Source organism: Euleptes europaea, chromosome 14 (genome assembly GCF_029931775.1).
Source record: "Euleptes europaea isolate rEulEur1 chromosome 14, rEulEur1.hap1, whole genome shotgun sequence".
NCBI lineage: Eukaryota > Metazoa > Chordata > Lepidosauria > Squamata > Sphaerodactylidae > Euleptes > Euleptes europaea.
The window spans coordinates 54,770,778-54,793,104 of NC_079325.1; the positions used below are offsets into that span (position 1 = coordinate 54,770,778).

General features: G+C 44.1%; 1 protein-coding gene across 1 annotated transcript; it reads left to right on the top strand.

The window, feature by feature from the left end:
• The first annotated feature begins 3,409 nt into the window (after nucleotides 1-3,409).
• PRRX2 (paired related homeobox 2) lies at nucleotides 3,410-17,185 on the top strand. The gene is made up of 5 exons (XM_056860186.1): nucleotides 3,410-3,434; nucleotides 6,580-6,748; nucleotides 11,035-11,266; nucleotides 15,743-15,921; nucleotides 17,047-17,185. Exons 1-5 carry the CDS (start codon nucleotides 3,410-3,412, stop codon nucleotides 17,183-17,185), a joined length of 744 nt encoding a protein of 247 aa, XP_056716164.1.
• The last annotated feature ends 5,142 nt before the right edge of the window (nucleotides 17,186-22,327 follow it).

Here is a 22,327-nt window from a genome sequence, read left to right on the forward strand (position 1 = left end):
GCTCCGCTCCTCTCCCTCTCCGTATAGGGCGGTAAGCAGTCCTCGATAACAACTGCCGAGGTCGGGTGCCATCGCCAGTCGTTGGTCGCCCCCCGTCCTGTCTTGCAGCTCGGTCTGTGCAGGCAAGGATCTCCACTCCGGCCTTTCGGGGAAGTCAGCGAACTCGGCCGGGTGCCTTCCCGGAGTTGCTACTTCCCGGTTCTCCCCAGTGAGGGGGGTTGTCCCATGCCAGTACTTCTGGAGGAGGTCTTCATCCCCGAGGAACGGGTTAGTGGATCGTGCAGACATCCTACTCCTTAACTATTTACTAGTGCAAAAATAATAAAGGAGAGGGATTCTAGCCTACTGTGAGACTTCAGTACCTCGTTGCATTTCTCTCCTAAGGAACTTTACTCCAGACATAATCGTGAGTTTAAAAGTTTTATTAGAGAAAGCCAGCGGGTTCAGTAGGTCCGTTGAGACATAAGGCTGGAATGCAGACATGGGGAAACACCAGTACATTTAAAGGATTCGTACAATAGGATTGATTAGTTTCAGGACATAATACAAAAGGGGCGAGTTGAGGCAGAGTTGCCTTGATGGTTTAGGTATAAGGAAACAATACAGAAGGTAACAGCTGGTAACTATTCACAGGAGAAACCATACATGAAACCAATGTGTGAAATAGCTAGGTGATTGCCAGGGCTCCCAGGCATTGTTCCGCAGGCCCTGGTGACTCAGTAATGATTAGCCGGGCAGGTCTCCATTGAGGTGTAGATGGGCACTAACTTGGGCCACACATAAAGGGGGGGATGGGCAGAGGCCGAAAGCCAGGAAGCCTTAGCTGACACCAAGGTCATCCAGCTAGCTTCATGAGGAGGAGTGGAGAATCAAACCTGGTTCTCTAGTTTAGTGTCCGCCACTCATGTGGAGGAATCAAACCCGGTTCTCCAGATTAGAGTCCACCGCTCCAAACCATTGCTCTTAACCACCACACCACGCTGGCTCTCTGCAGCATTATAACCTGCTGAGGTTCCCTGCTCTCTCCAAACCCTGCCCTCCCCAGGCTCGACCCCCCAAATCTCCAGGAATTTCCTAACCCAGAGCAGGCAACCCTAAGCCAGATGAATCGGTATAAGACCAGCAGCTAGTTATGAACTATGGAGAAGACAATAAACCAGTCTAACTACAGCTGGAGTTCCAGAAGCTAAGCAAGCAGGCATGTGCCTATAGACTGTCTTAAAGCAGCATGGTCTTCTTCATTCAATGTTGCTCAGGAGCAGGCCAGAACTTGAGGCTTTAGTAGGGTTGCCAGCTCTGGGTTGGGAAATGCCTGGAGGCTTTTGGGGCAGAGCCTGAAGAGGGTGGGGTTTGGGGAGGGGAGGGACTTCAATGCCATAGAGTCCAATTGCCGAAGTGGCCATTTTCTCCAGGGGAACTGAGCTCTATCGGCTGGAGATCAGTTATAATAGCAGGAAATCTCCAGCTACTACCTGGAGATTGACAACCGTAGGCTTTAGAGGGGAGGGTGGAGGCTTACCAAACCCCATGCTGTCACCTGACCGAGAAGCTGCAGTAGCACATGCTGGCCAGCTACTCTGGTGGCGCTGTAGCAAACTAGCCACGTACTCTCCTAACAGGTGTTCATAAATGGTACAGTCAGGAAGATGCCTGCTATGATCTTGCCTGTCTGCTGAGGCCATCTTTGGAAGTCCTGCTTCCTTTACCCCTACTATCAGAGGTTAGGTGAGTAGTAACAAGGGACTTTCTTGGATGTGACACCTCAGTTGTAATATGCTCTCATTCACTTGGCATTGACCCTGACATTTTTGGCACCATGTCGAAGTGTGTTTATTTTCCTGGTATTTTGTTAACTGGTTTTCAGCGTTGTTGTAGGTTTTTCGTTGTTGTTGTTGTTCAAATGTGTGTTTGTGTTAAGTGCCATCAAGTCGCTTCCAACTCATGGTGACCTTATGAATCAATGTCCTCCAAAATGTCCTATCTTTGACAGCCTTGCTCAGGTCTTGCAAATTGAGGGCTGTGGCTTCCTTTATAGAGTCAATCCACCTCTTGTTGGGTCTTCCTCTTTTCCTGCTGCCCTCAACTTTTTCTTGTATGACTGTCTTTTCTAGTGACTCTTGCCTTCTCATAATGTGACCAAAATAATTGTTCAAATAGTATGTGCTTTTATTGTTGGTATGGTGCTAGATACCTGACCTGGATAGCCCCAGGCTAGCCAGGATTGGCCCTGGTTAGTATTAGGATGGGCAGCTTCCAAGGAATACCAGGGTCCTGATGCAGAGGCAGGCAGTGGCAAAACCACCTCTGAACATCTCGTGCCTTGAAAATCCTACAGGGTCACTATAAGTCAGCTGTGACTTAATGGAACACACACACATGGTGGTAGACCTTTACTTCCAATCTTATTCTGGGATATTATGATACCTGATTTCTTTAACCATTCCAGTTTCAAAACTGCTTTTAGATTTGGCATATTTTTTGCTTTGGGGATTTAGGGACTCATTTGCTAAGCCATTTTATTGTTTTAAACCAGGGGTGTCCAGTCTTTTGGTTTCCCTGGGCCACATTGGAAGAAGAAGAATTGTCTTGGGCGCCACATAAAATATACTAACACTAACTTGGGCCGCACATAAAATACACTAACACTAACGATAGCTGATTCATAATGGTTTATGATTTTGTGTTATTCATAGCATTGTGTTAGTCCGCAGCATTGTGTTAGGCCGCAGTTTGGACAAGCCTGTTTTAAACTGTATGCTGCATAAATTCTGTTGCAAAAATAAATCCTGCCACAGTGAAAATGTGCAGGATACAAGTTGTTTTAAATGTAAATAAACAAGTTTTGAAATCACAGGCAGCTGTCAGTGAGATTTTGGTTCAAAAATATTCCACCATCATTTTCTCATATAAAAAAACTTGTCCTCCACTCCATGGGAGCTTCACCAAGATCCTGCAAGATTAATTTATTTTTAATCCTATCCCAAGCACTCATTACAGTGTTGATAACCGTGTTATCGTTGTTATATTCTTTTTCCTATATATTTTTTCAGACCCAAATCCAATTATTCAATGGGATATGCACAAATTCTTGTTCTAAATTGAAAGATGGTGTATCAACGTCCGGATATAACCAAGCCTTTGTCTGTTCTATTTTAGCGGCCAAATAATACAAGTCGAAATTTGGATAGCTGAATCCTCCTTTATCTTTTATTTGACACATATTGTTGCATTTTATTCTTGCTCTTTTCTTTTGCCAAATAAATTTATTACAAATTTGTTGCCATTCATTGATTATTTTCCTTGGGATTTCAACAAAAAGATTCTTAAACACAAAATTTAATTTAGGTAGTACTTTCATTTTAATTAAGTTAACTCGTCCTAATAATGACAATTTTAGATTTTGCCAGGCATGTACTTGTCTTTTGATTTCAAGGGTAATCGGATCACAATTTAGCTTTATAATTTTTGTTTTATCTATACTGAACCATATACCTAAGTTTTTAAATTGTTCTACCATTTTCATTTCCTCAAAATTCTCAAAATTATTATTCCCTCTTCTTTTAAGATCTGAGAAAAGCTGTAAAATCTCTGTTTTTCCCTTATTTAGTTTATACCCTGATATTAAGGAGAATTTGTTTATTTCTTCCATTAATGGCATACTTGAGCTCTCTACCTCAGTTAACCCAATTACTATGTCATCTGCATATAAACTAATTTTATGATCCATCCCATTTAATCTCAGAAAGATCTTTATTAGCATCAGTAACAACTGACATGTCAATAGAAAATATAGGAACACAAAACTGGCTTAGCTATAAGCTAAATGATCAGGATAAATATAATCATTGGATAAAAGGAGGACAAATAATTGCTTATTCTGATTTAACAGAAGAAAATAAAAGTCTATTGACACCCTTCAAATACCTTCAAATTAATGACTATATAAACACATTAGTTAAAAAGGGTAAGTTAAATTTACGATCCCTCAACGAGTTTGAAAAATTGGTAGTCTCAGGTAAACTATCTATGAATAAAATTTACACCATTTTATTAAAAAAAAACAGAACAATAAATAAACATCAAGAGAAGTGGAATAAGAAGCTTGGTTACGTGATGGATGATGACAAATGGGAATTTATATTCACAAAAGGTTTAAATTTCACAATAAGTTTATCGATCAGAGAGAATCTATATAAAATGGTATATATGTGGCATCTATCCCCTATCAGTATACAGAAAATGTCGAACTTAAAGGAAGATGCAAATAAATGTTGGATTTGTAAGAGGGATAAAGCAAATTTTTACCATATGTGGTGGGAGTGTACTAGAGCTACAGTTTATTGGGAAAATATGATAAAAATAATATCTAAAGGTCTGGAAATAGAAATATCCATGAATCCAGAAATAATCCTGTTAAACTCTTTACCAGCTATGAATAAGAAACTCCTTGATGTATGCCTACATATGGTAACATTGGCAAGAATAAATTTTGCCAGATATTGGAAAGAAGCGAATTCTCCAAGCTTAAGTACTTGGTTCCACAAAGTAAGAGAGATCTATGTGCTGATTAAATTAACTTACTATCAAAATAACAAAAACATAGAAGAATTGGATAGAATATGGAAACCCACTATATCCAGGATGGAGAACACACTTAAAAGTTTAGATTCTGTTGGTGGTGGTTCATAAAGAGAGTATTTATTTAGAAAGTTATATGTTTTATAGGTTTTATTAGTTGTATAAGTACTGGTCGAGTTTCGTTTATTCAAAGTTTTTTAATATTGTATATTTGTAATTTTTAATAAAAAAAAGATCCTGCAAGGTAGGCCAGGAGAATGTCACCCAATGCATTTAGCTGTTAAACAGAGATTTGAACTCAGGTCTTCCAAGACCAATAATCTCTCTCTCTCTTAGGGTTGCCAACTGCCAGGTGGTAGCAGGAGATCTCCTGCTATTGCAACTGATCTCCAGCCGATAGAGATCAGTTCACCTGGAGAAAATGGCCGCTGAGACAATTGTACTCTATGGCATTGAAGTCCCTCCCCTCTCCAAACCCCGCCCTCCTTAGGCTCCGCCTCAAAAACCTCCCACCGATGGTGAAGAGGGACCTGGCAACTCTACTCTCTCTCAATAGACCATCTCATGAAATGGTATTTAATTTCATAACTTCATCCTTCCCTGAACAAATCATGAAAACTGAGAGAAATATGGTGCCATTCTATTTTTTCCCTTTCCATAATGAGCAAGTCTTATTCCTAGGAAAGCATTTGAACTTCTGTGAGAATTCTGGAAAATTCAGTTTAAGTATATTTTCCTCCTGTGGGTCCAATATACGAATAAAATCTTTGCCTTGTGAAAAAATAATGGGAGGGAACTAGATGGATGCTTTGAATACAAGATAGGGAACTTGGTGGAAAGAGGTTGTAAAATCTTGGGCAGCATACACAATATCTGGGTGGAGTAAGGACTAAAGCCAGTCTATATGTTCAGAAGGATCATGTGCACCATTTCAGAATGTGGGGAAGAAATCACATGATTGTATGGTTCTTCATGTTTAGGAAGCTCTCTATGTAGAATGCATTGGGGAGAAAATTCACTATTCCCTGCAATGCTAGCTTTCTACAGGCAAGAAATCACTTTATTTTAAACATGTAGATCTCCACTCTGACTTGGAGGGCACAGAATAGCCTGATCTCGGAAGCTAAGCAGGTTCAGCCCTGGTTAGTACTTGGATGGGAGACCACTGAGTAAGTCCAGGGTTGCTACACAGAGGCAGGCAGTAGCAAACCACCTCTGTTTGTCTCTCACCTTGAAAACCCTACAGGGTCACCGTAAATCAGCTGTGACATGATGGCTCTTCCCACCACTGAATCTTCTCTAGCTGTTAGCCATGGGTCCTCCTCTCCGTGTTAGGGAAGGAACATGGAAGGAACATATGGAATCATGCCATACTTTAGGATGCAGCATGGGAGCTAGCCAATAGCCACTTGTGCCATGGCACACATCTCTTTTCAATTCGCCTTCATAGACTCATAGAGTTGGAAGGGACCACCAGGGTCATCTAGTCCAACCCTCTGCACAATGCAGGAAATTCACAACTACCTCCCCACACACACACACCCAGCAACCCCTGCTCCATGCCCAGAAGATGTCTAAGATGCCTTCCCTCTCATGAACTGCCTAAGGTCATAGAATCAGCATTGCTGACAGATGGCCATCTAGTCTCCAGGGAAGGAGAGCTTACCATTTCCTGAGGAAGCCTGTTCCACTGAGGAACCACTCTGTCTGAAAATTCTTCCTAATGTCTAGATGGAAACTCTTTTGATTTAATTTCAACCCGTTGGTTCTGGTCCGACCTTCTTCATCTCTCTTCTAAGAGGAGGAATTGGGTTTCCTTGCTTTTAGAAAAGTACTTCATAAATTTTAAATCAACACCATCCTTTTTGCACCCATAAAGTTTAGTAACTCAGTCCTTTCTTTAAATAAAACAAAACTGGAAAATGACATAGCCCAGAAGCCAAATTTGTGCACCTGATACTCCATTCCATGATTTTTTACAAACTCTATACTTTTCTGCAGTGCAGGGCTCCATCGTGTGTGAGAGGCAGCAAACGGGAAACGCCAACGATCTCTTGAAAGCCGGGGATGGCGCCCTCGTTCCTATCGTTTTTGCAGGTTCCGTGCCCGTCCTGGTAACATTTCCTGACAGCATTGTGAGGGCCTTATTAGTGAGCAATTCTCCAGGCAGGCAAGAGTTCCCCACATCAGAGCCGCTAAAATTTGACATACAGCAGAGGAATCCAGGGAACAAATCAAAGGGGTGTCATAAAAGTATTCCAAATTTCAAAACCATTCCAAAATAACTCCCCCCCCCCCGCCATTAGGGAACAAATGAAAGCCAGATGTTTGCCTAGCAGAAAATGTGCAGGGTAGTATTTCAGTGGAGAATTAAACTAAAATGTGCACGCACGGACAGTCCTTTGGCATAAACCCTTAGCCCTCTCCCCCTAAGTCTGCATAAATGAATGATCACTTACTCCCACCCACGCACCTGGGCCTCCATCTTCTCCTCCCACATTTTCCTTCTGTCGAATTTCGAATTGTAAGCTTCTTGGGACAGGGGTCTGTCATTGTCATCATCTTCCTACACCGTAACCTTCTGGAATGCGAGGGTGGGAAAGCGGCAGTGTGCATCTGGATGGCACCCAAAGAGCACCCCATTCAATTCAAAAGTTTTGTTCCATTAGCTGAGAAGCCTGTGGCCTTTTATGCAGGGACATTTCCCCGCAGTCACCCCCACCAACTGCTTTGGGCTTCGTTTTGATTATCCATGCCTTTTCTGCCCCTTAGAGGTCACCTCGCTCTCCCCATGCATTTTGCCCATGTTTTCCAGATTCTGGCTAAAACAGCATCTAAAAATGTAGGCAAAACACACGGGGAGAGCGAGGCGACCTCTGAGGGGCGGGAAAGGCATGCATAATCAAAAGGAAGCCCCGAAGCAGTTGGTGGAGGGGACCGCGGGGAAACGTCCCTGCATAAAAGGCCAGAGCGAAAACTGCAACCCCAATCCATGGCATCCATCTATTTTGCTTTAGCAAGTGGTCTAGTTCATTTACAGAAGGTATGGTTGCCAGGTGTGAGCTCTAGTTGGGAAAAGAAGTCCGCCCATCGCACTTGTTTTGCGGACAGCTTGTGAGCCCCCGTTAAAGCCTCCAGGTTTTTGTGGTCACTCCAAACTTCAAAGGGTACTTTAGATCCTTCTAAAAACTGTCTCCACACTGTGAGGGCATGCTTAACCGCTGCGGCCTCTTTTTCCCAGATTGGCCAATTGAGTTGAGATTGGGCAAACTTCTTAGAGAAGTAAGCACACAGATGCAGTTGACCGTCTTCCCCCCCGCTGTAGCAATGCACCCCCCATCGCCACCTCAGAAGCATCCACTTGGACTATAAACATCTGTTCACAATCAGGCTGTTGCAGAACCGGTTCGGAGGTAAACAGTTGTTTAAGTGTGTCAAGAGCAGTTTGACACTGGGGGGGGGGTCCAATTTACTCAGGCAGTAGGTAAGACAACTGCACTTCCCTTCCCCTTTGTTTTGAGGAGGTCCGTGATGGGCAGCGCAATCTGGGCAAAGTCGGGAAGGAACCCCCAGTAAAAATTTGCGAACCCGAGAAATCTTTGAACTTGCTTACGAGTTGAGGGTGGTTCCTAGTTTGTTACTGCCAGCACCTTTTCCGGGTCCATGGTTAGCCCGTGGTGCGAGATTACGTAGCCAAGGAAAGTCAATTGTTTCTGATGGAACTCGCACTTGGACACCTTGGCATAGAGTTGATTCTCTCTGAGACGTTGCAACACCTCCTTAACCAAAGCAATATGTTCATCTAAGGTTTTGGAGTAAATTAAAATGTCATCAAGATAAACCACCACCCCCTTGAACAGCAAGTCATGTAGGATCTCATTAATGAGTTGCATGAAGACCCCCGGAGCCCCTTTCAATCCGAAGGGCATCACCAAAAATTCAAACATCCCAAAGCAACTTGAAAAGGCTGTTAGGGGCTCATCCCCCTCTCGAATCCTAACTCTGTAGTAAGCTTCGACCAAGTCCAACTTGGTAAAAATGTGTCTCATCAACAATCTCTATGACTCTATATGAGAGTTTCCCAAGTATATATTTCATTCAGGAAATAATACAGTTTACAGAAATCTTTTAAAATAATGGTTAGTGCATTGAATAAGTATCCTAATTCAAATTATTCAAATATAAGACATACTTTACCCAGTCATGGTCATTGCAGAGCTTCTGTAAGGTTTCTAAAAGTTCACTTAGAATAGTTAGATTTCCTTCAGGTATTCTCTAAGTATTATTCTGTTATTTCAATGCCTTTAGTAGTTGTAAAAGTAGGAGAGGTCTCTTTGGTTCCATGGTTTTCATGTTAGAGCTGATTCTGTAGCTCTCCCAGCAGTCTGTTTTTGACTGAAGGCATGAGACCATAGAGTCTCTATATGTTTAAGGCTTATGGGTCTGAAGCCCATGTTAAGATTAGAAAAGGCTATGTGAAAGCCATCTTTGTGTATGCATTGCTGAAAGCATTGCTGTATAGCTAAGAGCCATCTTTAAGGCTTTGGCTATAATGTAATTAATCAGTATTTGAAGCTATGTGAAAAGCTTAACATTATATGTAGAGTATAAACTCTATTCTACAGTCTCTCTGGCAGTGCCAATCTTAGAGAGTACTGAGTATAGTTCAGTTTAAGAGCTTAAGGCTCCATGGATCTCCATCCATGTATTCCAATTATATGTATTCCAATTGGAGTAATTCTATGTGTTAGCCATTGTTGGCTGTCATGCATGTGTATGTATGCATGTGTATGTCAGACAGTTCTGTGTGAGACCTTAGTCTTAGAACTGACTGCAGAGTATATTCAGTGCTTCCTCCTTGTGTAGAGAAACCCCTGGAATATGCTCTGGTAGTGGGCTTCTTAAAGAAGCTGCATTTACATCTTGTCTGTCAGAACTGGGAAGTCTATACATAAGATAGATCTTGTGAGGGCTTATATTTAGCCAATGGCTTCTATATGTTCTCAGTGACACCATACTCAAATATGGTAAGATCCATACCCTTATAATCCTTAGATTAAGTGCTTTCATCACATGTTTAGGATGAAGCATTGTATAGACAGTTATTCCAGACCATCAGTCTCAAAAAGACAGACTGTGTGGTATAATATCTTGCTCTTTGAGAGTTCTCCAGACTTAGAGACGGTATAAATGATTGTTCCTAATTCACGCAAGAATCAGGTTCCTAATTCACACAAGAATTAGGCTGCCAAGGTTTTACATCTTTGGTAGATGGAGGAAGTCCATAGGTCAATAGGTTTAGACCATCAGGAACTTCTCTAACCTGTGGTCAGAGAAAGGTCTCTATTTATATCTTTTCAGAGCCTTTATCTTGGAGATGTGCTGGAATTAAGCTAGGAGCTTATGTATTTCCAGTCACCTATGGTTCCAGTATCCTTTGGATAAAGCATTTTGTAAACAAACAGCAGTAATTGGTTCTTGTGGGTTATCCAGGCTGTGTAACCGTGGTCTTGGTATTTTCTTTCCTGACGTTTCGCCAGCAGCTGTGGCAGGCATCTTCAGAGGAGTAACACTGAAGGACAGTGTCTCTCAGTGTCAAGTGTGTAGGAAGAGTAATATATAGTCAGAAAGGGGTTGGGTTGAGCTGTAACTTAGTCAGTAGTTCTTATTCATAAGCAGTACTATGAAATTGACTGCCATCTGCAGTAGTCAGAAGATATGACCTTGTCTATCATTCCTAGTCAAGCTGGATAATTTGCAGTATGTTTTGCTTAACCAGATGAGCATACCTTTAGCTGTGACCTTCAGCTGTGACATCTCAGTGTCAAGTGTGTAGGAAGAGTAATATATAGTCAGAAAGGGGTTGGGTGACCTTCAGCTGTGACAGCCGTATGCAGATAAGAACACTGACTATATCAGCAGAATCTGGGTTTGGATTCTGCAGCATAGCAAGTAAGCCTTGAGCTTATACAGTTAATGGTACACTATATACTTTGCAATAAAATAACACAACATCTTTTTAACACATTTCTTTCCTTATGAAGCCTAATGGGACATGTTTTCATATCAAAATCCTGTTCATATGTAGTTGCCGGTGACAGTGGCTGCCACAAAATGGCCGCTGCAGGAGGTGGAGCCAGCCACAAAATGACTGCCACAGCTTAACTTCAGTAACACAGTGCAGAACTTTGTGCTGTGGTGGCAGCTAGTACCTGGAGGTTGGCAACCCTATATGGCACCCATGGGCATCATGTTGGGGACCCCTGCTTTAAGTAATGCGTGGCCACATTGTTTTTAAAGCGAGGTTGAGGAGAGAGGGAAAGGACAATTAGTAGAGCGGAGCAGAAGTGGCGATGAAGAGGAGGAAGAGGAAGAGGCAGTGGTGCTAGAGAGCATGGCCTCAGGCAGCCATATGTCTTGAGCAGGCACTAGTCAGCTGGCTCTTCATGGTGTGAGGCACCATGTGCCAATCTCTCATGGACTCTTTTGCCCCCTTCCCACAGGAGAGAGCTTGACCCCGACCCGCAGCTCCGCCAAACGGAAGAAGAAGCAGCGAAGGAACCGTACAACCTTCAACAGCAGCCAGCTCCAGGCCCTGGAGAGGGTGTTCGAGAGGACGCACTACCCAGACGCCTTCGTGCGGGAGGAGCTGGCGCGGAGAGTAAGCCTCAGTGAGGCCCGAGTGCAGGTGAGAAGAGTGGGGCAGGGAAGCCACCAGCGTGCCCACACCCTGTTGTTTTCCCTCAACAGTCTTCGTTCTAAGGTCCTTTATGCATGGGAACTTTGACACACGTTCGCCCCCGGACTGACTCTGTTGTTCCTTGGAGTTATGCATGAGTGATGATCTCGCTGCCAGCCCTCGCAATGTCCAGGTCTGTTATAATCCAATTCTTTGATCTCCCCTGAGATCAGCCTGGGTGTGAAATTGTCCTAATCTCCATGCATAAGGCAAAGCACGGGACAGGGGAGCTGGGTGGGGGGTGATGTTTTTCTCACAGAAAGCACTACAGCCAATTACAAAGAAGTGTTTCAAGGGGCAGGGACTCAAATGCTTTCTGATTTTTGTCTTCCAACCAGAGTTCTTTCTGAGCAGACATGTGTTACATAAAAATGGGTTTTTAAATGATGCTAAGGTTTCTCCCCCCCCCCCTCCTTATAAAGGGCTTCATTTTGTGAAATGATCTCCAGGTGACAGAGATCAGTCTGCCTGGAGAAAATGGCCACTTCGGAAGGTGGACTCTGTGGCATTATACCCTACTGAAGTCCCTCCCCTCCCCAAACTCCACCCTCCTCTGGCTCCACCCCAAACATCTCCAGGTATTTCCCAATCTAGAGCTGACAGCCCTATGTCCGTCACAGTGTGGTACTCCAATGAGTGTCAGAGCCGGGCTGGAGCTGTGGGGGGCCCACCCGTGAATCTTTCTGTTGAGGGCCTCGGAGGTCGGTGGCATAAGATGGAGGTTAAGGAACAGGGAGAAGACGGCCATGCTGTGTTGACCAGAAGAAGATAAAAAACAAGGGCAAGGTCAATGGTGCAAAATAAGGTTAAAATGTTTCTTATTACTCCATTAACATTCCCTACGCGTTGCGCCCAAAAGGCCTGGTCTTGCAGTGCATAATTTATACGGTAAGGTACAGATTTATTGTATATAGCTAAAGGCCCTTACAATCAAGTAAACATAAATCAGAACAGCTTCTACAAATAAAAGCAAGTACAAATATACACTGCTATTAAATTACATTTAGTTATCTGATTTAAGTACAATACTGGCTCGAGTTTTCCTTGCCGCTAAGGCAAAAAGAGACACTGGCCATTTATGCATGGGAGGTTTTGCCTTGGATTTGCTGCTCTGTAGATGCACATTTTCCCCATCCAAGTTCTCAGAACTCAAAAATAAGCCCCCATGCAGAGTTTTGAGAATTCGGATGGTGTCAGACATGGTCTGAGAAGGAATGTTGTGGTTTCTCCAGGTGTTGGCCTTGGCCAGTTCTGTATCCTGTAAACAGTGTGTTTAGACTACTCCCCGTGGGAAGACTCCTAGCACCCCGACAGCTCCTGGGAGGGGAGTTGCCATGGTATCCAGATCCACCCCGATTTGCCCTTTGCTCTTCCATATATGCCCTGTACTGTTCCCATAGTTTTCACTAGTGCCATTTGACTCTTAGCTTCTGTTAACCTGTGGATTTTCCAATAAATCAACTCTTTTTAGACTACCTGTCTGCTGATGTCTGTTTATGGGATTATCACGGGACTAGAGCTGACAGATGGGGGAAATGTGCCTCTACAGAGCGGCAAATCCAAGGCAAAACCTCCCATGCATAAATGGCCAATGTGTAAGAAACAATGGGTTCATTATCAGACAGGAGAAAAGAAAGCTTCTCCTGATCATTAAAACAACTGATATTAGATAAAAAATAAAGCACGGAATTTAGATCTGGCTTCACGGTATAAAGGGCAGTACGATACATAATCAGGTAAGTCCTCAGTTTCAGAGGATCCGCAGATGCATAAGCGGAAGTCATCGGGATTTGGGCGTGGCACCCAGCCAACACTCCCGTTGGCATGGTCTGAAATCTGATTGATGTGAGAGCAACTATAGGTTTGTATGCAGAAATATTGGATAGATAAGAGGCTCTTTCATGGTTCCTTTTAAGGAACTTGAACCAGGGAGAGAATCTAGACTGGGAGATTATCTGGCTGTCAGATGCCTCATCACATCTAAATACCCAGTCCCTAAAGGCAAAACCTGGGATAGGAGTACCCTGTAAATCATTTGCGATGGAATAGCAAGAGAGGATGTTATTATAACATGCCGACCAAGTCCTATCGCTAGAGTGTGTTGCCTCAAAACTAAGATGGCCGAGCGATTGGAGGAGACTTTATGGTGCTCTCTCTGATGCTTTGATAGGGCGACAGTCTTGCGGTGATTTTTCAAAGAAGAGTATAAGATTGGTGATTTTATGCTCTTCTTTGCAAAACCACTGCAATACTAACAGATTACCCTGAAGAAGCCTCTTGGGCAAAACGCTTAGGGAATTTTAACTGAGGGGAAGGGCTGTGGCTCAGGGGTAGAGCATCTGTTTGGCATGCAGAAGGTCCTAGGTTCAATCCCCGGCATCTCCAGTTAAAGACAAGGCAAGTAGGTCTTATAGTAACTGACTGCAACTACTTAGCCAAATGCTATAATGAGGACTTGGAAACATGGACCATTGGAGATCACAGTATTGACCATAGGTGATTTGAAAGACCTCTACCTGAGACCCTGGAGAGCCGCTGCTGGTCAGAATAGAGAATACTGACCTTGCTGGACCAAGGGTCTGATTCAGTATAAGGCACCTTTTATTTCTCTCTCTTGACCAGAAGGCCCAGCCCTTGGCTGTGTGCTGCCCACCACTTGCAATGGGTAGGGTTGCCAACCTCCAGGTACTAGCTGGAGATCTCCTGCTGTTACAACTGATCTCCAGCTGACAGAAATCAGTTCACCTGGAGAAAATGACCACTTTGGCAATTGAACTCTATGGCACTGAAGTCCCTCCCTTCCCCAAATCCCGCCCTCCTCAGTCTCCGCCCCCAAAGTCTCCAGGTATTTCCCAACCCATAGCTGGCAACCCTAGCAATGGGAGAGATACTACTCTTCTCTCTGCGCATTCGACATTACACTCCCCATCTGCACATGATTGCAACTTTGGGAGCATAGTGCATACAAAGTGTGCATGCATAAGCTCTGTCCCTGCGAACAGAAATATTTTAAAAAATAGAATTTCTGGTCATGGGGTGGAGAGGTAGGTAGGGTTAACAGGTCCCTCTTTGCTACCGGTGGGAGGTTTGGGGGGCGGAGCCTGAGGACGGCAGTGTTTGGGGAGGGGAGGGACTTCGATGCCATAGAGTCCAATGGTCAAAGTGGCCATTTTCTCGGGGGGCAAATCACTGAAGAAGGAGAGGAAAAACAATTTGGAGCTGGTGCGTAAAGGGGTTACAAGGAAAGACAAGCAATTGGGGAATTGCTGTGAATAAGACGGCCTGTGTGCTTGTATCTGTTCCTTGTTCAGCCTGAACATTTGTCACCATAAATTTCTGTAAAGTAGGTTTGCCAACCTCCAGGTACCAGCTGGAGATCTTCTGCTATTACAACTGATCTCCAGCCAATAGAGATCAGTTCACCTGGAGAAAATGGCTGCCTTGGCAATTGGACTCTATGGCATTGAAGTCCCTCCCCTCTCCAAACCCCACCCTCCACAGGCTCCGCCCCAAAAACCTCCCGCCAGTGGTGAAGAGGGACCTGACAACCCTACTGTAAAGACTCTCACAAAGTTCCCACTGACTGTAAAGCAGGAATGTGAAATAACATGGAAACAGAATACGGTTTGTATTTTTGGTTCCTCCCACCTTTGCTGTGGGTAGGGTTGCCAGGTCCCTCTTCGCCACCAGCGGGAGGTTTTTGGGGTGGAGCCTAAGCAGGGTGGGGTTTGTGTTGAGGTTCTGCTCAATGGATCGTGTCATTATGGTTAGGTCAGAGTCAGATACAGCATACAAATAAACAGAGTCTTTCCTTGTTTCAAGAATAACAAAATCTTTACTTTTCTAAAGGAAAGAGGTTAACTGGGATTCAAAAACAATAAATCCTTTCTACATATCTAGTTTCCTATAAACTTGCTAGAAATCCTAGCAGGTATCAAAGGCTTTGGCCTTCTGCTCACATCTCTGCCCATAAGAGCAGGATGCTGCATCTTGCCTCTGTGAAATCCAAACGTAACTCAGGTAACTGCTCCTAAACTTTTCCTCTCTTAACAAAGAGATAGGGCAATAAAACACAATTGTCCTACGTGACTTAAGACATGTTCTCAATGGCGATTTGCTGACCAATTCGCTATTGACACATTGCATTACATCGTTATCCTGCATCTGTATAAACAATCAATACAAACAGATTAACTCTTTACTCTCTGACAGAAACGAAACTCACTATCTATTCCCAACTGTTTGGGGAGGAGAGGGACTTCAATGCCATACAGTCCAATTGTTAAAGTGGCCATTTTCTCCAGGTGATCTCTATTGGCTGGAGAGCAGTAGTAATAGCAGGAGCTCTCTAGCTGGTACCTCGAGATTGGCAACCCTAGCTGTGGTTGATTGACGGGTTAAGCTGGTTTTCCTTCTCTCCGACAGGTCTGGTTTCAAAACCGAAGAGCCAAATTCCGCCGTAACGAGAGAGCCATGCTGGCCAACAGGTCGGCCTCTCTCCTCAAATCTTACAGCCAAGATGCCGCCATTGAGCAGCCCATGGCCCCCCGACCCACCACCCTGAGCCCAGACTATCTCTCCTGGTCTACCACATCCCCATACAGGTAAGTTCAAACAAATTTGATTCTTCTCCGATTCCTAGATGGTGGGATCCGCTGAGCACAGGAACATTTCCACGCAATCCTGGGCTTTACAAAAGGCAGCTTCCCAAAGGGGCTTATAAAACTAGTAAGTGAGAATCATGATAGTTTTCAAACGAATAAAATCATATTTCAGGAAAAAGAAGTGCTTCCTCAATTCTTCCCCAAAGATTATTCCCTTCTGGTATGGCAAAGGAAGTACCAGTCCTAAAATGGAGTATGCTTCACTTCAAAGGGAATGGAATTTACCAGTGTAAATACCCATAGTTTTGTCAGTTACCGGGAATTAGGCTAAAGGATTAGATTAGTGCAAAAGATATAAAGTGTCCTTTTCAAATTAATCTTCTGCTCTTTTATTGACCCAGCGCTGAGTTCCTCTCCTTGTTTTTTCTGCTTTTAGAAATTTCTAAACAGATTCTTGACTTGGAGCATACCCAGTTGGCCTCCATCTCTGCTGTTCAGTTATATCTCTCCCCACCCTTCTACCTTGCCAATGGGTTTTTTCGCATTCCCATGTTCTTCGCATCTGACTTCCTTTTTCTTCGGGGGAGGTTCAGTTCTCCACATGTTTTGGTCCCTCTAGTACTCAACTCGACATCACAGATTTAAACGAAGCATATCTCCCTGCAGATTTAAACGGAAGTTTTTAATGCTCTATTTAAAGCTGCTTGTTGTCAAATTGACCACTAGAGGGAGCAAAACACATGCGGAACTGAGAAAAAAACCCAAGAAGCAGGAAGTTAGATGTGAGGAATATGAGAATGTGGAAAAGACCAATATCTACATGTGCATTGTTAAAGTTACAGAGAAATCTTGATGCAATCATATCACCAACTGCATCAAGAATGCTTTCTGTGGCCTTTTATCAATGCACACAGTTACACATGAGCATCAATAAAATCCCACACCAAAGGAATCTTGATGCAATCATATGTATCATCACACCAGATTTTTGTTTTGTTTTGTTTTGCAGTGTTTTATCAGTATAATGGCAACTTAAACTACAGCCATCTCAGAGACTAACAACTCTTCTCCCATGGTTTTCTTTTTCTTTTTTGCCTCTCTCTATGTGCTGGCCACCTTTTCCAGCAGCACAGTGCCTTCCTACAGTTCCAGCAATGCCACCACGCCTACCCAAGGGGTGAACATGGCCAACAGCATTGCCAGCCTACGCCTTAAAGCCAAAGAGTTCAGCCTCCATCAGAACCAGGTGCCCACCGTGAACTGACAAGCAGGGTCATGCGGCATGGGGAATCCTGCCTCTTTCTCTAGGGTGCCCCAGTCAGGATCTTCTCCTGGCCCACACACCAGCATCAATTCCAGGTTGCTGAGCAACCCAGAACTCAGTGATTCTCACACCAGAAGTGCCAAATTCCGCCGTGCAGTCTCTTTGTTTCCTTGCTACCCCTGTTGGAAGACAGAGTGAGTGTCGACAAGTGTTCATAACTTCTGTGGACCTCCATTGGTAAGGAGGTGGCATTTTCCACTTCGTCAAACTAAAAAAGAAAAGAAAAGAAAAGAAGGTATTTCCTTGAAGCATAGAGGACCTATAAATTCGCCAAGAAGAAAGAGATATGGCGAGTGAACCTGAACGAATGTGCTCGAAAGAACCAAAGAACAGACTCACAACCCTCTCATGGATTTGCTCTGAAGTTGAAGTGCCTTAGTGCCCAAAGAACTTCCAAGCACTTGGGAGCAGAGGCTGGAAACATAACCAGATCATCCCCATGATTCGCTTGTCCCCCTTCCCACCCCGTTTGTCCAAAATTTGGCTGACTTTGGTTACACAAAAAGTGGCACAATCCATGCTAATAAACCGGTTTGAATTGACGTCGATAGACTGACCGCAGTGCTTGAAAAAGAAAGACTTTCCCACCCAAGTGGGAGTTCAGCTCTCCAAATCCTGCTGTACATATTCCTTAGCCCATGTCTGCATTGTGCGATTGTACATTTAGTACTAGCTTGCAACACAATGTTGCTCTAACATAGATGTTACACCTCTTCATTGCCCTCCCCTCCCTCCTTCACATAAATATCCCAAGTAGTCAAAAGCTAATGGGGGTGTGTGTGACTTGAGAGGATGCTGGGCAGTATGATAATTTGCTTGCCGGTTCTCACCCCTCACCTCTATCAGAGGAACCCAAGATGAAAATGGAAATGCTAAGTTCCAGGAAAAGATAGGACCCTTCTACCCCCAAGCAGCTGACAACTGGATAGGTTGTTGGTCCATTGTTTTGATCCTCGTGAAGTTTGTGGAGATGACAGCCATAGGACAAAGGTCTGTTCTCCTCATCCCCTTATGGATCTACCTGTTGGCAACCTACCTACCATTCCATCCTGATCTTGGAGGAAAGGAGCCGAGTATGAGCTTCTGTTTTTGTTGTGTTGATATGCACAATTTTAAAGAGACCAATTTTGTCTTATCTCAGCCTGAATTCATTGATCTCCACAGTCAGCAGCAGCGGCGCACATGCAGGTAATCTATGTATGAATCTCCATGTGCACCCCTCTGGAACCCATAGCTGGGGCAGAAAGGAAAGCAGGTTTAGAAGAAGGAGCCGAGTTCAGAACATTTTGAAATGCACTGGGCAAAGTCCAGGGTGCCATGAAGGTCAAATCAAATCAAATCAAATCACACCTTTATTTGGCATAAAAATAGATACATAATAAGGTTAAAGGAGATTTATAAACTTTTGACAAAGAACTTCCTTACAACATTAAAAGTTAAAACTTTAATATAAATCCCAGGAAGCTAGCAACCCGTGCAGTAACCTGGGGATAAATATCACTTAAAAGAAATCGAACTAGCTCCATGAAGGTATGAATGCGGTTAGAATGCGTGCACAGGGTCCCCCAAGAGCACCTGTGTCTCTGACCAATACTCTGGTTCTGGATACCATAAATGCATACAAATAATTGTGCTTATATCTGATGTCAAAGGTTGTTTATGCCTGGGAGTTTTACCTAAGGTTCATTGCTCGCTGGACCCACACTTTCCTGTTGGGAGTCTATGCACCAGCAGTCTCCAAGCTCAAATCAGGAAGTATTTGAATCCCCACCCCTTGAAATCATAGAATCATAGAGTAGGAAGGGACCACCAGGGTCATCAAGTCCAACCCCCTGCACAATGCAGGGAATTCACCACTACCTCCCCCCTCCACATCCCCAGTGACGAGAAGATGGCCAAGATGCCCTCCCTCTCATCATCTGCTTAAGGTCATAGAATCAGCATTGCTGACAGATGGCCATCTAACCTCTTCTTAAAAACCTCCAGGGAAGGCGAGCTTTCCACCTCCCGAGGAAGCCTGTTCCACTGAGGAAACGCTCTAACTGTTAGAAAGTCCTTGCTAATGTCTAGACGGAAACTTTTGATTTAATTTCAACCCGTTGGTTCTGGTCCGACCTTCTTGGGCAACAGAAAACAACTCGGCACCATCCTCAATATGACAGCCTCTCAAGTACTTGAACATGGTTATCATATCCCCTCTCAGTCTTCTCCTCTTCAGGCTAAACATACCCAGCTCCTTCACCTTTCCTCAAAGGACTTGGTGCTGCTTCATAATTGGCTGTAGTGAGAGAAACGTTCTCTCCTCCCCAAACCCAGTTGCCAGGGGAAAAAAAGAATTTTAAGAACATAAAACAAAACGGAGCAATCTGAAAAGAATGGGGGGAATCCACGCCTCGGTTTTAAAAAGTCTTTCTTCTGCTCTGAAAGAGCTCCGAGGAAGCAGGAAGTATTTGAATCTCTGCCTCTGGACATGCTGCTTTGTAATTGGCTGTGAGCGAAACTAAGCTTGCGTGTCCTGCACTTTGCCTTACGCATGGGGATTTCACCCAGGCTGAGCTCAGAGGAGAGGGAAGAATTGAGTTAATGGAAGAACAGGAAGGTCCAGGATTTGTGAGAGCTGGCAGTGAGGTCATCTCTAATGGAGGGAAAACTCATGCATAACTCCAAGGAACAACCGAGACAGACGGGGGTGGGGGGTGGGGGTTGAACATGAGTGAAAGTACCCATGCATAAACGACCAAAGTCACAACCCCTCCTTTTTTCCTGCTTCCTCACAGCATCGTGGTGCATTCATGCACCTTTGAGGGGTTTCCCCGGCTTTTCTCCAATCTTTCTTAACCCAGCTTTGCTCTGAAGTAGAAGAACATCTCCATTGCATGTAGAAGGTCCCGTGTTCAATTCCCAGCATCTCTCAAAAGGCTCTCAGCAAGTACTAGGAAAGGCTTTGCCTGGAGACTGATGGGTCTGTACGGGGAAGCTTCATAGAAGGATAGCTGATCTGTGTAGCAAGAGTCACATGACGATAGTCACATGACATTGCCTCATCCTAAATCAGATTAAAGGACAGTGTTGAATACTCTGACTGATCGAGCTCTCCAGGGTCTCAAGCCTTTCCTGTCACTGCCGCTTGATCTTTCTTTATCTGGAACTTAAATCTGGGACGGACTTCCTGCAAATCGTCTGCCACTGAGTCATCGCCCCCACACCTGGTTCTTATTTTGTCACATGAAGGTCATTTCAAGCAGCCTCCGGCCATCAAATTTGTCACTTTGCTTCTGGAGACACAACTACTCTACTGATTTTCCTTCCACCAGGAGGCCAGCGACAATTGAACAAATTAGATCTTCCACAACAAGAGGTTTTTCCACCTTCTCATTTTCCTTGGTTGTAAGTTCCGTTTTCTTCGGGGGGGGGGGGGTCGGGTCTGTTCTGCTCATGTTTTGCTCCCTCTAGTGGTCAATTTGCTATCACACCGGTTTCTATCTGGCATAAAGACCTGCAGTTTAAATCTGCAGGAAGATATACAGGACATAAACCGGTGTGATAGCAAATCGACCACTAGAGGGAGCAAAACATGAGCAGAACAGACCCGACCCCCCAAACAGGAATTTACAAGGGAGGAAAATGAGAATGTGGAAAAGTCCAAGGTGGATGGGTGTGGGGGAGAACCTTGGAGATCTCTAGGTCCTTCTCACAGCCAGGTTTAGGTCCAGGGTCTTAGGAGAGAATCCATTTATAGCTGTAAAAAATACAAGGTTTCTTTTTTAATAATTGAAAAGCATGTTGCAGACACCTGTTAGGCAGTACTGAATGTCTCCTAAATTCATATTTGGGTGGAAATCCAATTTTTAAAACCGCCTCTCTTTTTTCCAAAGTTTGGAAAATCCCAAATTTTCCTGAACCAGAATCACTACTATAGAGATCTCATGTAGAAAGCCTGTGTATTGCAGTGGTGAAGAGTACTGACCTGGGTTCGAATCCCTATATGCTTTGGAAGCTCGCTGGGTGAGCTTGGACCAGTCACACTCTCTCTGCCTAACTTCCCTCACAGGATTGTTGTGAGGATAAAATGGAGGGGAGGAGAACGATGCAAGCCACTTTGGATCCCCATTGGGAAGAAAGGGGGCACAAATTAATTAAATAAATAGATATAAGAAGTAACAGAGCTCAAGTACTGGGGGACTTGGAGTCAAATCTTTACTCAGACATAAATCTCATGGGGTAACCTTGGACCAGTCACTCACCCTCTAACGTACCTCGTTGGGTTGTTGTGAAGATTATAATAGAAGAGGGGAGGACCACATAGCCTACCCTGAGCTCCTTGAAGGGAGAGAAAAATGTAAGTCAGAATTCTCTGCATTCTTGCAAAACTTCTGTTCCCAAGATCCTTTGCCTGGAAAATCATGAAAATGTGCGGTATAGACCAGACTTGAGAGGCTTATCTAAAAGAGCAATCTAGCCTATTCTATCTGCTGAGGAGAGAAACCTTTAGAGATTTCCTTATGCGTGCAAGTGACAGTCCCCACCGACCGTCAGAGGAGACTATTGACAATGGATTACAAGCAACTCACTGCAAAAAAATATCCTCGGTTTCCAAATGGTTGCTGTAAGTGGAGGCAAGTGACGGCCACCCACATCCGATGCTGTTGTTGTTGTTGTTGTTGTTGTTTTTAAAAATATCTATGCTTACAAATAAATATCTAATAGTTTGTACATCCTTTGTCCAAATAGCCTGAGTGCTTATGGGGAATGTGTGGGAGAGACCTGTATCTGTTTGGAGGCGGAGCTTCTGCAACAAAGTGGGGGGGCTGGGCGGAGCCTGCGTCTGCCACACCCTTCGTGGACTGATGGGGAGATTAGGGGAGGCCTTGGCCGGGTGTTCCCCTGTCTGGCTTGAATTAGAGATAAGGCCTCCCTCCTCGCAAACAACCTTCCCGTAAATCACAGGTTTCCAACCGGGGGTCCGTGGACCCCCAGGGGTCCGTGAGAACGAAATTAAGGTCCGCGAAACAAAGTTATAAACCCATAATAAATTAATATTTTCAATTAAAAGTTCTCTATTATAAAAATATACATTCAAAT